This window comes from Eleutherodactylus coqui, chromosome 4 (genome assembly GCF_035609145.1).
Source record: "Eleutherodactylus coqui strain aEleCoq1 chromosome 4, aEleCoq1.hap1, whole genome shotgun sequence".
NCBI classification, from domain to species: Eukaryota; Metazoa; Chordata; class Amphibia; order Anura; family Eleutherodactylidae; genus Eleutherodactylus; species Eleutherodactylus coqui.
This window is the reverse complement of record NC_089840.1, coordinates 268,269,429-268,285,709: the sequence shown is the minus strand read 5'-3', so window position 1 is coordinate 268,285,709 and position 16,281 is coordinate 268,269,429. Positions and strand designations below refer to the sequence as shown.

General features: G+C 44.3%; 1 protein-coding gene across 1 annotated transcript in view; it reads right to left on the bottom strand.

The window, feature by feature from the left end:
• Positions 1-7,022: 7,022 nt before the first annotated feature.
• LOC136626337 (alpha-2-macroglobulin-like) overlaps positions 7,023-16,281 on the bottom strand; it is a 79,034-nt gene continuing 69,775 nt past the window's right edge. The window contains exons 27-31 of the mRNA XM_066601311.1: positions 14,213-14,337; positions 11,833-11,923; positions 10,520-10,582; positions 9,055-9,157; positions 7,023-7,522 (exon numbers count right to left, since the gene is read on the bottom strand). Of these exons, the coding sequence (XP_066457408.1) occupies positions 7,476-7,522; positions 9,055-9,157; positions 10,520-10,582; positions 11,833-11,923; positions 14,213-14,337 (429 nt within the window). The 3' untranslated portion in view covers positions 7,023-7,475. The remainder of the gene's footprint in view (positions 7,523-9,054; positions 9,158-10,519; positions 10,583-11,832; positions 11,924-14,212; positions 14,338-16,281) is intronic.

Below are 16,281 nucleotides of genomic sequence, written 5' to 3'. Positions count from 1 at the left end.
TGTACACTAACATAGCAGGACATAGAATACATTACATACATGTGAAAAGACAGGAAGCATGTAATACAGCCATGAGAGATGATAAGCGCGCATGTGCATACACTAGGACACATGCTATGCTATCTGAATAACACACATAAGACTAGAAACTATAGAAGTGGTATAATCATGGAACTGGAAACATAATATACACAGGATGTAAGAGTATGACTTCAGGTAGAAGTCCTCACATACCGACGATGTCACTGTGAACCTGGATAATAAAGGTTTCCAGAGGGTCTCTAGAGCAGTCCAGACATGGAGGGAATGTGCCAGAAAATGGCTACTGTGGGCTGAGCTGATGATGTCACCGAGGTCATGGGTAAAAGGTACAGCATCCCTCAGAGGACAAAATAGACTGAGGCTCAGTATATAAATGCCCACTAGATGGAGCCCTAACAGAAAGCCTATCTAGTAATGCCAGAAATAAAGCAATGCCATATACCTTATACAGTACAGACAATCTTACTGAACAGAGACTGCCAAAGGCATGACACCAAGTCTTTTTCACATGTGTTGTTGCTTAGCCCAATTCTTCCCATTCTGTATGTGCTTTTTAAATTTTTCTTGCCCAAATGTAGGACTTTGTATTTCTCCTTGTTAGGGTGGATACCCACTGGCGTTTTTTTCTCCACTGCGCTGCGAGAGTAAACTTAAAGTCTCGCAGCACTGTGCGAGAAAAAAAACGGCATCACGCCGGGATATCACCGGTCTTTACAATGGGGCCAGGGGCAGCAGCGCTAGCCCCATTGAAAGGAGATGGAGAATGCCGGGGACTTCTGCCACAGCTGTGGCAGGAGTTTCCTTCATCCCAGTGGGGACCCTCTTTCTGAGCCCATTAAAGTCTGTCTTTCTGAAATACAAACTTGAGATCTGAGTCTTCTCAGGTCTTCTTCCCCTTTTTATTCAAAATTCAATGATAGCATGATCACTGCCTCCTAAGCTACCAGCCATCCATGCTTCCTCAACCATTTCCTCCCTATTGATAAGAATTAAGTCCAAGATAGCAGATCCCCTTGTTTTACCTTCTACCTTTTGAAAGATAAAAGTTGTCAGCAGGAGCAGATAAGAATTTGTTGGACCCATTACTTTTGCTTGAGACATTCCCAACAAATGTCTGGATAGGTAAAATCTCCCGTGAGCACTAAGTCATGCTTTTGTCTGATGTATAAAGAGTTCATTCATATCTTCTGCTTGTCCAGGCGGCCTATAGTAAATGCCTACAATGGTGTCCTTTCTGTTGGTCTCTCATTCTTACCCAAACAGTTTCTACAGATCTACTTCCTCTTTTATTAGGTCTGTTTCCTATAAATAGGTTGTATCCTTCAAGCCTTGTATTCCAATCATGTGTATCATCCCTCCAGGTTTCCGTGATAGCTATGATATCATATTTCTCTTCCCATGTCAGGTGCTCCAATTCTCCTTGTTTGTTTCCCATGCTCTGTGAATTTGTGTAAAAACATTTTAGTTTGTGATCGGTGTCTCTTACTCCTCTACTTTCCTTCTGAATTTTTAGTTTTTGTTCTTTCTTTCTACTTCTAATAGCAAGGTTTGTATATTTTTATCTGACCTTTCACTCTCCTTCCCATAATGTTCTAGTTTAAAGCTCTCCTGATGAGTGTAACAAAGCTCCTGCCAAATCTATGTTTACCTGTCTTGTAAGGATGCAACTTGTATCTAGCAAGGAGTCCATCATATAGGTAATTCACTCAATGGTATAGAAGTCCAAATCTTTGCTGACGGCAACATTTATGTAGCCAGTAGCTCACTTCTAGAGTCCTGTTCCATCTTCTTATTCCATTGCCATACATTGGGAGGATAGATAAGAAGATCACCTGCACTCCTAGTTCCTTCACCTTCCAGCCAAGGTCTTTAAAGTCTCTGCAGACCACCAGTAGAGAGGATCATTGGATCAAACAACAAGCACAAGCAATTCCAACTGCTTCACTGTCTGCTAACCAGAGACCAGTGGTGCCATTGTTATATGCCATTATGTCCAATGGAACCATTTCCAGGCACTTTGCTGAAGGATATTTGGTCTCATGGTACCCATTACATGTACTGCCTTTGATACCCACCCACCATTGCCTCATTTTACAGTTGTGTTGTGAACAAAGAAACTAGACTGCTATGTGGTGGAACCAGGTTGTCTTCAGTGACGAATCTAGGTTTAGTATTGGCACTGACAACGGCCGTGTTTGTGTCTGAAGTCATGGGGGTAAGTTCCTTTGTCCTGCCTTTGCTGTAGAACAACACACTGTCCCCACTGCTGGTGTGATGATCTGGGGAATTATCGCATATGACAGTCGGTCACCCCTAGTAGTGGTACAAGGGACAATGACAGCTCAGTGATATGTTCAGGACATTGTGCAGCCACATGTGTTCCTCTCATGGTGGCTTCCAAGAGGCATTTTCCAACTAGAATAATGCTTGGCTGAACACAGCAAGGGGGTCTCAGGAATGTCTCCACAACATTGTCACAGTTTCCTGGCCTGCCTGGTCACCAGATTTATTGCCAATAGAACATGTATGAGACCATCTGGGATGTCAGCTTTGACAGCCTATGAGTTTGCAAGATGTAGAGGCTCAGTTACGGCAAATATGGAGCGATATGCTGCAGGATAACATATGGAACCTGTATGCCTTCATAACCATCCATATCACATCTTGCATCCAAGCTAGAGGCGGCTGAATTGGGTACTAGAGCCTCCATGCCCTCTCGTATCTCATCTTGCATCCAAGCTAGAGGCGGTACAACAGGGTACTAGAGCCTAAATGACTGCCCATATCACATCTTGTATCCAAGCTAGAGGCAGGGTCCAACAGGGTATTAGAGCCTCCATGCCCCTCGTATCACATCTTGTATCCAAGCTAGAGGCGGTACAACAGGGTACTAGAGCCTCAATGACTGCCAATATCGCACCTTGTATCCAAGCTAGAGGCCGGATACAACAGGGTCGTAGGGCCTCCATGCCCCCCGTATCACATCTTGTATCCAAGCTAGAGGCGGTACAGCAGGGTACTAGAGCCTCCATGCCCGCTTGTATCACATCTTGTATCCAAGCTAGAGGCGGTACAACAGGGTACTAGAGCCTCCCTACATGAAGTCTGTTTTCCACAATAAATACTCCTTTTGCTCTGGTATTGTAATCAACCTTACAATCACATATAAAAATTACATTTGATTCCAACAACTACTTTAAGGGGAGGGATTGTTTTTGACAATGAATGTAATTCGTAGGTGCCAGACTGGCAATTTTGAATGATGTCTGAAGCCACAAACAGAAAACTGCAATATTTCTCACACCAAAGCCTATTTCTTCTGTCTTCTCTGCTGCTAAATACGTTGACAGCAGAACAAATGTACCTTTTCCCAATGTATAGACCTTTTCGTATATGCATATAAATGTGTTGCAGATTCTTTCTCTGCCGTCTCCAGTAGAACTGGTATACAAGCTTGCACACCAGCAGCAATATATCCTCTGTAGAATATCTGTCCCTAACAACAGACCACGTGTTATATAGGCTTATAAACATGATGCAGCTTCTCTCTACTGTGCCCAACTGTAAAATAGCCGCTGGTTACACTGTGCCTATGTTGTATATGGCTAGATCATGTGATGCAGGCATCCAATGAAAGTGCTGCCCATATGCAATAGGAAGGACACATTTGGTGACATCACCAAGGCACCATATCTGGTAATTTGCTGCATGCTGACCTCCATGATTTTTCTAAGATTTGATTCAGACTAACCCGATTCAAATTTGCGCAAATCTGGACGAGCCCTAAATGAAGTGCAATATGTAGCGAAAAAACTATGTCAGAATTACTTATATGCAAAACCTTTACGGAGTTATTCTATGTTAAAGTGACACGTCAGATTTCCAAAACTTGGTTCTGTCACTAAGGAGCAAACAGGCTATCACTGAGAGGTTAAGATGTCCTGCAGCAGCTAGGATGTATAATGAAGTTCTGCTGCAGCTCAGGAAAGTATTACAGGGAACCTGACAGCAGTATAACATCCTGACAGGCACACACTATGTAGGCACCTATCTTTTACTGGAAAACATGGCAGCGTTTGAGAGAAAATGTCCCTTAAGCTCTTAGTCAGATGGGCTTTTTTGGATCTAAGTACACAATGATTTTTGGAGGATTTTCGTCTCCACTTTTCAAAAGCCATAACTTTTACATTTTTCTGTCATGGTCATGAAGGCTTGTTTTTTGTGCAGCGAACTGGAGATTTTATTGATACTGTATAATGTATTGCATAACTTTTTGTTTTTTGGAGGACAGGGAGAAAAATACTTTTCTTCTGACGGTTAGTGCGATTTTTTTTGTTTTGCCACTTTTGCATTATAAAAACCGTTTATTTTGGAAACATTTTTTGCATTGCTGTATTCAAAGTCCCATAACTTTTTTTATTTTTCCATCAATGGAGCTGTGTGAGGGCTTGTTTTTGTGCGACAAGCTGTAGTTTTTATTTGTACTACTCTGGGGTATGTATGACTTTTTTTGATCACTCTTTTTGGGATGTGAAATTACCAAAAACATTTTGGCTCCCTTATTAGCTTTTTTTTAATAGTGTTTGTCATGCAGGATAAAACGTGTTTAATATATAGCACAAGTTGTTATGGATGCAAGGATACCAAACGTGGGTTATTAAATTTAATTTTTTTTCTAAACAGAGAGGAAATTGCGCAAAAATGTTTCGTTTTTTTTAACTCTCTTTTATGATTTTTTTTTATCCTTGTAGGGAACTTGAACGTGCGATGCTATGATCAATCTGATAATACACTGCAGAATTTTGTACTGCAATGCATTATTGCTTACCATATTGATTACAGGCTATGGCAGGCCAGGACGCCATTGGCAGGCATCTGGTTGCCATGGTAACCCATTGGCCCTCTGTAATCACATGGCAGAGGGCCAATGATATCACAGAGGGAGCACCCTCATTTTGTACCCTTTACATGTCGTGATCGAGATTAAAGGGGTTGTCTCGCGGCAGCAAGTGGGGGTATACACTTCTGTATGGCCATATTAATGCACTTTGTAATGTACATCGTGCATTAAATATGAGCCATACAGAAGTTATTCACTTACCTGCTCCGTTGCTAGCGTCCCCGTTGCCATGGTTCCGTCTAACTTCGGTGTCTTCTTGCTTTTTTAGACGCGCTTGCGCAGATGCATCTTCTCCCTTCGGCTGGTCTTGGAAGCATCGGCGTTTTGGCTCCGCCCCCTTGTACGCATCATCGCGTAGCTCCGCCCCATGACGTGTGCCGGTTCCAGCCTCCCGATTGGCTGGAATCGGCACGTGATGGGGGCGGAGCTACGCGATGACGCGAACAAGGGGGCGGGGCCAAAACGCCAATGCTTCCAAGACCAGCCGAAGGGAGAAGATGCATCTGCGCAAGCGCGTCTAAAAAAGCAAGAAGACACCGAAGTTAGACGGAACCATGGCAACGGGGACGCCAGCAACGGAGCAGGTAAGTGAATAACTTCTGTATGGCTCATATTTAATGCACGATGTATATTACAAAGTGCATTAATATGGCCATACAGAAGTGTATAACCCCACTTGCTGCCGCGAGACAACCCCTTTAACAGGGGTTAACAGCAGGGATCGGTGTTCTCATCCATTCCCGCTGTTGCAGTAGGAGGCCAGCAATCAGTCAGCTTATGAGCCCAGGAAGACAGAATCCTTTCTCGGACCTACTGTATCTCAACCTCCACTTCTGGCTCAGTTCTAAAACCAGTCACATGGTGTGAACTCCGTCTGTGCCCATCATATCATTGGAGGGAGCTCACTGTTAGGCTCATCTTACTAACTCAGGCAACTCCCTTCTCTGTCATGGCAGATGCAGAGATAGAGAAGGAGACTGACTTAATTCTTTAGATGAACCAAACAGTTAGCGGCATCCGATGACGAGTTGGACACAGAGTCCAGATCACCTGACCCAGTGTTAGAACTGGTACGGAAGTGGAGATTTCGACACCTAAGGCCCGAGTAAGGATTCCTAATTCCTGTACAACCGTTTTAATCCATTCTTTCTGTTTTGTGAAGAGGATAATGCGTGTAGTGTCTAATCTAGAACTAATTATTATGACATGTTCCGCTAAGTGGCATTGTAAGGGGTACATTTGATGTATATTTGGTTGTTTGCTAATGTTCTGCTGTGTATTTGTATGAGACTGCTTTCAGAGGGGTTGGGTTCAAGAACTAGAGCATAGTGGAAATCACCAACCGGAACCTTGGGGGTGGGCAGAGAGACAGTTGGATTTGGAGAGAAGAGGACGTTTTATGTGAGCTCTCCCGTGTGATGCCGTATGGTCCGGAAACAGATTGCCCTATGGGTGTTAAGAGAAGTGTTAAGAAGACTTTCTTCAACCAGAATTTAGAGACCGATGGTTTTTCGCTCTCTTTCTCTTCAGTCTGTCACCATCCTCGGTGAAGGAATTTTGATAGCCCGATACTCGGGTAAGGACTCTGACACCAATACACCTGATAAACAGGACTTTGCTACTGAACTGCTTTCGGAAATGGGAGATAGGACTGTGCAAAGTTCTACCTTGGCTCAACATCAGGCATTTGTTCAGTGAAGTTCTTGTTACTAAAAGTTTTGCTGGATCCCATGTTAGTCAGAGATTATAGAAGATTTTCCTGATGCAAGGAATCCACTGCCACTCCGTGGGCTTACTTCAGAACCTGGCTTGGCCCTAAACCGGTTTGACAGAAACCCGGTCACGAGGCCTTGCCGATGCCTCCACCAATGTATACGAACCAGGGAACAATAATGCTGCAGGAGGCCTCTTGCTCCTGAGTCCTCAGTCAGCTAAGTAAACCTCCCCCAGATGGTAGAGTAGAACCCCAACCTACACTCTTTCGACCATCCGTTAGCATCATCCTCATTCACATTATTCTCATTTCTATTTCATTCCGCAACATGAAACTTTTGGTGGCACAAAATACAAAACTCCAAAACACGGCAAAATATAAAACCTTTATTAGACAGAATGTGCTAAAATGACATCAGGGTAATAATATAAAGAAGTTAGTAATCGTCCGTACATTGAAAACCACTTCAACTTCCCCTTGGCTTCTCTGATGTAAGTGAGCAAGCAGGATTCAGAGCAATTGCACAATTTCAATTATACAGATATTAATTACAATGCTGAAACTGGGGAGGAATAACAAGTAATGTGAAGTTGCTCAAATAAGACCCCTCTCCAACTGTCTACATTTTACAGGCTGAATCTTTACAAGAGTGGGCACATTTTTTAACAATAGTGGTAAAATTTAGGCCACAAAAAAATTGAGAAGTAATGATGATCCCATTTGGGAACATTGGCATGCGAAAGGTTTAAACAAAAGGTCCCACATGATCCCAAGCAATGCACAACCATATATAGCGGTATATTCTCGCCCTCGAATAGCTCATTGTTTAGCGCACGGGTGGAGGAGAACCGCTTTACCATTCTCTTCTGTAAAATTAAAAAAATGAAAAACATAAGATAACAATACTAATCATAAACATTCTACAAACACAAGAGATAAAGGGGTTGTACTGCAACTGACTTATTACCAAGCCATAGCACAGGTGATAGGCAATACAAGTCTGGTCCACCGATCCTGAGAATGGGGGTCTCGTATTCTCCTCTTCCCTCTATGCATACACACTACCCCCACCCTAGAGTGAGGAAGAAACTGAATGGAGTGGTGGTTGCACATGTGCCGTGCCACTCCATTCATTTTCAAAGGGACTGCTGAATATAGCCGAAACTTTATGTAGTGTCCCAAAGCGGGCACTAGAAAAAAAAATGTACACCCCTTATTTATTTAAATGTATGTGGGTCACTTTAATTTACAATTGATATAAAATGAATTTAGTGATTGAAAACTAGGTACCTGCCCCGCCCCTGAGCTCTATGTTCAGAGGAGGACCCGGAGCTTATAAATAGCTCCACCCAGTTTCCAGAAAAGTGAGTCTAAGGGCTCCTTCAAATGGGCGGTTTGCACAAACTGCATCCATTAAAACACATTGATTTTAATGGGTTCCCTCACATGGAGCATTTTGTCTTGCTTGGGGAGGTGCGGGTGATAGCCACTGTGACAGACATATTTGCCATCACTCGCCTCGTCCACGCACCCTCATCTGGCACGCTACACTTGTACTCTGCTATTTACATCAGCCCTATTGACATCATTGGAGCTGCAATTTGTACGTGTGAGCGCCGCTCCATGCAATCTCCAGGTTACCCACAGTGTCAAGAAGACCCCCACCAATTAGACACTTATCACCTATCTTATGAAAAGATGATAAAAGACAATTGTGGTATAACATCTTTAAGTAGAGAATCATCGGTCTTATTTTACCATAGATATGGGACAACAAAGCAGTATACCTTATGCAGATTTGCATTAAAACTGGTAAATTCTATGTTTTGGGGGCATAATCAATCGTTCGGCCCACTATCAATGCAGCAGGGCAGACATCATCATAGGTGGTCAAGGGTGGAAGTGTAATAGCCAACTTTATTCCCACTGAAATCAATGAGAGAGCTGCCTGCTATTACACGGACATCAGACCCTGACCACAACGAGGAGCTGTAATTGATTTTAACGTGAATGAAGATGGCTATTACACTTCCTCCATTGTCCACCTATGACAACATTGATAGTGGCCCGAATGATCGGCTGAGTGGTGGGACCCAATTAATGATCATGCCCCTATGACATAGAGGATAGGTCATTACTAGTTAAAGTCCTGGAATACCCCTTTACAATGTCCTTGGTCAGGGTCAACGCAATCCTGAAGGTTCCAGAAAGGTCCAAAATTCTGACAAACCCAAGACATAGTGGCCTGTTGGCACCTCTGCCTGACACTGCACCCACAGCATCCCCCACCCCTTCCCCTATAGCTAGACCCTTATCTACATGGGGAACAGGTTTTTACAAAAAAAAGAGGAGTTTGGCACTACAGGGAACCATAGAAGAAGAAATAAAGAGACATTACCTTTCTCATAGTAGTCCCAGGCTAGGACATATTTTGGTTGGAAATTCAACACTCTTGCACTCATCTCTAGGGTCATATGCAAGTTGATAACATCCCGGGAGACCTGTTACCAAGAAACACAGTCAGTTTACGCAATTATTAACCCCATAATACATGATAACTGCTAGGGCTTAAAAAGGTCCCCACCAGCCTTATTTGTAGCTATATTCACTGTACAGGGACCCCCCACCTGTTGGCATATAGAAAAAGGATATCGAGGGTCCTAACTATAAGGGGTGCAGAATATGTTAGTGCTCCTGGGTCCAGGTGCCTGATTGCACCCAATGGTTATCACCACCAGTTCTACCAAGACTCTATTAAAGTATATGCCCCCCTCTGAACACATTTTACATGTGAGTATAAGGCTCCTTTCACAATTTTTCTATGTCCCTTCCTTCCTTATCGGGGGTCCATTGGAATTGCCGAAAACAGCATTCAGATGGTAGATTAAATGGAACCATAAGCTTTATTTTGTCAGACAAAAAGGACTTTGGTTTCCGTTAGCCATGGTTTCTGTTCCTTTCCAGCATTTTAGGAGGACAAAAAAAGCAGAATAAGTAATGTATGTACACAGTGACTCCACCAGCAGAATAGTGAGTGCAGCTCTGGAGTATAATACAGGATATAACTCAGGGTCAGTACAGGATAAGTAATGTATGTACACAGTGACTCCACCAGCAGAATAGTGAGTGCAGCTCTGGAGTATAATACAGGTTGTAGCTCAGGATCAGTATAAGATGAGTAATGTATATACACAGTGCCTCCTCCAGCAGAATAGTGAGTGCAGATCTAAAGTATATGTTATAGGCAGCGACTGTGAACTCACTGTGCCAACTAACTGGTTTGGTTCTGGGCTAATCCTAAGGACGTTATCCTGAGGGCCCCCCAATTTTCACTTTTTAACCCCTGTACAGGGATCTGGACTTCGCTGCAAGAAACTGAGCAGGCCGCTACCTCCTGGAGTAGTCACGGTGTAGTTGGTAGCTGACCCATAAGAGTCAGAGACACCGAAGCAATGCACCGTGAAACAGTCTGAATTACAATCAATATCCAGTCTGATATCAGGGCAAACACAGGAGTCATAAGCAGAATACCTTCCTAGGTGACTGAGACAAACTCACACCAATACTCAGGAAAGGAGGAGGATCCCCAGCTCAGCTAAATAGGAGGGCAATAACAGGGATTGATTCCTGCAGTGCTGATTGAAAGTACACAGCTAAGAGACCACTCATATAGGAGGGGCAGAGCGACGCTTGCATCTGCCCGGAAAAGCAAGAGGGCGGCAAACAGGGGTAGCCGGCCTAACAGTATAATGATCAGGATAAGTAATCCAATGTAAGTACACAGTGACTCAACTACTGATTCGGATTACATTAACATGTGAACTATAAAATGTTAATCAAACAATGTAATAAAATAGACTCACTTTCTCAAGATAGATAATAATGACATTGTTCTTTATTTCAACTTTGGCCACCAAATATCTCAGCTATAGAAAAAAAGAAAGGAAAAACATATGTAATCTATAAAGAAATGTACACGTCTCCACAATTTAGACTTGAACTCATTTGTAACCCAAAAATCTATACAGGCTCTCAGCCCTCAACCCAAATACTTAGTGATATCCCCTTTGCCAGGAATACTGTCAGCTCTGTGAGGGGTCTTTAAGCGGCAACCTCTACTGGATGGCAACTGTACTAAGATGGAATACATAATGAAGTCAATACAAATGAGCCCTCCTCCAGAAAGGATTGCCTCTCTGGTCCTACCTGATAGGTAATGTCTGACCCGCTAAAGGGCCTTGTAATATGACCAAAGATACCTTTACACGTGCCGATTGTCACCTAAATAATTGCTCAAATGACCCATTTCTGCGTCTGTTGGCCGCGTTCACACAATTCTCCCACAGGGCACTGAGTGAGAAGCCCCTCCATTGTCGCTAGTCCTTCAAACATTGAGGAGCCACTCAATGTTTGAGCAACTGCGGAACAATGGCCACCTTGTTGTGCCTTTATTCACTTGAATGACTATTGCTCCTGTGTAAAGCACAAGAGCGATAATCGTTGGATCGACTGTCCGGCGCTTATGCGCCCCACAGTTGTCCAGTGTAAAGGAACTTTAAGTTGATGGACCAGATCAGAGATCAACCCATAACCCAAGTTATACTTCAAGGCTCATTAAAGGTTCGAACTTTAATTTACAAGGTATCTATAGGTGGTGCTAGATAGGCAGTTTTCATCCTTCCTGAGGAAAGCTTATTTGTAGGATTTTTCCCCAGGACCATTGTCTCAAAGACTCCCATTAGTTGATGTACAGGGGTCCCCCGCTTGGGTCCCCGTCTATCAGCTGATCATTCAGTCCAGTGGAGCAGCTGCAAGTTATAAGCGAACTGGGGAGGAAGTGCCAGTGCCATCTTCACTCCCATTGAAACACTGGGAGAGCTGCGCTGCTACGGCACTTCCTGCTGGTCAGTGATGTTACATTCAGTCCTAACCAGGAGAAGAGGAGTAAGTGCCGTAGCAGCGCAGCTCTCCCATTGATTTCATCGAGTGAAGCCACCACTGACAGTTCCTTCCCTGTCAACATCCGGCCATTGCACTGGACAGTGAGCCGTACGATCAGCTGATGGAAGGGTGGTTCCACAGAGGATAGGTCATCAGTCAAAAAATGGGCAGACAACACCTTTAAGGAGAATAAGTACCTTTCAAAATGATGTAATTGCACAATCTGAATGTTTACCTGCACCAGCGACTGGTGTTGTATTGTGTATCCTGATGGCAGGGCTACCTGTAACAAAGCCATATTTGACTGATTCCGGAGGCCGTTATAACTGCAAGAAAGTCAAAGAAAAAACATATGAAAAAAAGGCAGCAGCTTCCAAGGCCTTAACATTAAATCAAAGTTGTCCGCCATAAGCAATCTTTGCTAGAAGTCTTTTTACAATGGGGGTCCTCCATTCAGGACCCTTCTCTTTAACCTAGGACTGAGTGGTATACCCCAGCGTCTAGACCACACATGTCAAACACAAGGCCCGCCGGCCGAATCCACCTCATTTTATGTAGCTCGCCGGCCATGCAGCAGCCTAACAATCATTCCACTCCTCCAGCCTGTGATCGCTGACTCCTCCTCCTGCTGTCTGCATGTGCCATCCTGTATGCAGTGCAAACACAGGAGAGGTCAGAGGTCACAGATCGGAACTGCAGGCTAGGTGAGTGGCATGCCTGTAAGGATGCTGCCAGTCCAGAGGCCAACAGGGGGGCACTATTACTACTGGGACTACTATGGGGGTCACTTATTACTACTGGAGTCACTATGAGGGAAACTACTACTACTGGGCCACTATGGGGGTGACTATCATTACTGGGGCCATTTTGGGTGCACTATTACTACTAGGGCCACTGTGTTGGACACTATTACTACTGGAACCACTATAGGGGTCACTATTACTACTGGGGCTATTATGGGAACACTATTAATACTGGGTGAAAGTAAAGTGGTGGAGCTACTCCGTGGGTGGATATATAAAGTTTGTTGATGAATAGTGGTACAAGTGTACATAGGAGGTGCTGCCAGCCAGACAGGTCAAGAAGTACAAAGTGGAAGCAAAAGAAAAATGGCGCAAGGTGCAAAAACTCCAGCTGGTTATACTCCTCATATAATAAAATCTTATTGTACCAGCATCACCATTTTTTGGAGTTGTTGCACCTTGAGCCGCTTTTCTTTCACTTCCACTGTGTACTATTATTACTGGGGCCATTATGGGGGTCACCTTTACTATACAGTCTTACAATTAAAATCGTCCGTTTAAAGGCAACCATAAGACTGATTTGGCCCTCGGTGAATATGTGTTTGACACCCCTGATCTAGACTACGATTCAGTTTTCAATTCAAGTCAATGGTGCACTTCTTGGATGTGGATTGACTTCAGATATGATGTGGAATTTGTGTAAATTCTGCTACAAATCTGCTGCGGACCACACTGTGTGAACGTAAAAGAGAGTTGTCGCTAATATCCCTTGTGCTTTATTAATAAGGATAGTGCTTTGATTTTGTACACTGTGATTTTCACATCTTCAAATGAGGGGGTGAAGACTGCAACAAAATCCGTGTGCAACTTTTAAGCCAATTTCAGCGCTGATTTGGTTGCAGACCCACACAAAAATATGCAGCGGATTTTCTGCTTCTCCACTGCTCTGCGGATTTTGGTGCAGATCCATGTTGGCAACCTAACATGTAGCATGCAGATTTTGCCATGAATTTAGATGTAAATACACAGTGGATTCTAAACTTCCAGTGGATTCTAAAATCCGCACCGAAATCTGCATGTAATACACAGACCTTGGTGTGGATTTCGATGCAGGTCTACACCAAAATCCACAGCGGAGTGGGAATCGAGACGGAACTTGGGCAAGGCTGTCGTGTGCTGGCGCGTTTCATGTGACCTAAGAACTGAATCGTCGCCAGTGCGTTTTGCCTTTTAGATATTAGTTGGATTAAACCCGGAAAGCTTTGTGTTATCTTGTGGACAGGAGCACCATCCTAATATGGCTGCAGATGGAGTAGCATATGACCAACACATCATCGTGGTTCCTCCACTGATACAGTGTGACTTCCAACTGCACATGGACGCAAGACTAAGTGCACCGTGTAGCAATGCAAAATCTTAAACAGTACATCAGTGGATCTTTTCCTTTCACTATGGCAGTGTGCTGATACATTATTGCATACTCCCGCATATTTGGACGCTGATCAGAACAACGGACATAGTAAAAAAATAGGATACCCAGAAGAGCGTAAGCCCAATCACTATCCTCCGACTTGATATTTATTTGAAGAAACAGCTAACCCCTCTATAATGGAATTGTCTCAGCACAACCATTGGTGGCACGTGACTAGTATACGCCACCAACTGGTAGGCTTCAACCACTGTGTCGGTCATTGACTGCAACGGCTGCCGAGCGGAGTCATCAGGAAAAACTGTGGCACACACTTTTCTAGGTCACAATGGTCAGGCACCACGGATTGAATGTTGATGAGACAACCTAGCAATAAGTCATGCTTTGACCAGGACAACCTCATCAAGGTGGAAGATGATGTATTCCCATGCTTTATACAGTACCTAACATTCATGAACACAGGGAAGGTAGTAGCCACTCCATCCACACAGCTCTCAGGAGGAGTATGAACCGACAGACGGAAAGCAGAGTCTTCATCATTCACTGGGATGTTGAAGTCCACGGTAGTCTAAAGGAAAATATCAGTAGAAAGAAGCCTGTTAAAAGTTGAGATTATCTCCAACCTCATAGGTTTTCTTGCCTTTACTCCATTGTTGGCCAGTACTTTCTCATCGGAACATGTGGTAGAACACCCATTTGACCTGAAGTTGACTGTGGATATATAACTTGAACTCATTACAGTCTACATAGAGGGGATGGCATTACAGATAAGAGCTGCTGCCTGAGGGACCTGCACGACAGTGAATGACCAGCAGCTATTTTGCAAGACAAGATGACACGCTACCGTTAAATAAATAAAAATATTAATACATAAAAATAATCCTACTGCACAATGATGAGGGGCAAAAACCTTGAAACGGCTGTCTGTGTATGGATTCTGTCTTGGTTTTCACTTCCCAACCATTGCTCTACAGACCTGTATAATGGTTTAAGCATTAATTTGAAGGAATGCTGCCATTCAATAGGTGGCGCTGCAGAGGTATTGGTCCATCTTCCTTATTTGCATATTACGCCCTTATAAGTCTCATCACTCCCCTTCTTGGTGTTCTCCTTAAGTGGTGATGTTACCCCTTCCAATCTTTAAATAATACACACAAGCATGTGCTTCCTTCACCCCTTGAAGACCTGACATTTTTAGATTTTTCTTCTTTGTTTTATTCATTCCTGCCTTTGAAGATTTATTTTTTTCTGTAAACATAGCTAAATGAGGGCTTGTTTTTTGCAGGATAAGGCTGCATTCACACGAACGTATATCAGCTCGGTTTTCACGCCGAGCCGATATACGTCGTCCTCATCTGTAGGGGGGGGGGGGGAGGATGGAAGAGCCAGGAGCAGGAACTGAGCTCCCGCCCCCTCTCTGCCTCCTCTCCGCTCCTCTGCACTATGGGAGAGGAGGGACAGGGGCAGGGCTAATTCTCGGAACTTAGCCCCACCCCGTCCCACCTCCTTTCATTGCAAATAGTGCAGAGGCGGAGAGGAGGCAGAGAGGGGGCGGGAGCTCAGTTCCTGCTCCTGGCTCTTCCATCCTCCCCCCCCCCCTGCAGATGAGGACGACGTATATCGGCTCGGTATGAAAACCCAGCTGATATACGTTCATGTGAATGCAGCTTAAGGCCTTAGTCAGACGGGCGTTTTTAGCCGCGATTTGCGCATGCGCATGCATCCGGCGATTTTTTAAAACCATTGCTTTGCAATGGTATCGGACACATGAGCGCTTTTTATGCGCTCGTCCGATAAATTATAGAACAAAAAATCGCAGATCGCACCCATCTGCGATCTGCGATTCCTGTTCTCTTCTGTATATGCGCTCAATTGGGCCGGCGGCAACAGCGCCGACCCCATTGAGAACATATAGAAGACAAATCATTCTTCTCTGCCACAGCTGTAACAGCTGTGGCAGAGAAGAACGATGTTTGCCCATTGAATTCAATGGAGCGGCAATACAGCCGCTCCATTGAAAGCAATGGGCTGCCGGCGTGCACGGGGTGAATTGTCGGGAAGGGGTTAAATATATAAGCCCTTCCCTGCAATTCATCCTAAAATGTGTTAAAATAAAAAAAAATTGTATACTCACCTTTCCGCTGCAGCCGGAGTCCAGCCGCGGCCGCTGTCAGTTCTCCTGAACTGCTTCTCGGCACTATTCAGCCAGCGGGGCTTTAAAATCCCCGCCTGCTGAATGATCTGCCTCTGATTGGTCACAGCCCTGACCAATCAGAGGCTGAAAACACTCACACACCCATTCATGAATTCATGAATGGGTGAGTGACTGCTGCCTTAGGGGCAGGTCTGACTCACATCCATTCATGAATTCATGAATGCGTGTGAGTGAGGCATGCCTCTGATTGGCTCAGCGCTGAGCCAATCAGGGGGCAGGTCTGACTCACACCCCCTTCACACCCACTGCAGGACGGCCGCGCGGAGCTTCGGCTGCCGGCAGAAGGTGAGTATACAA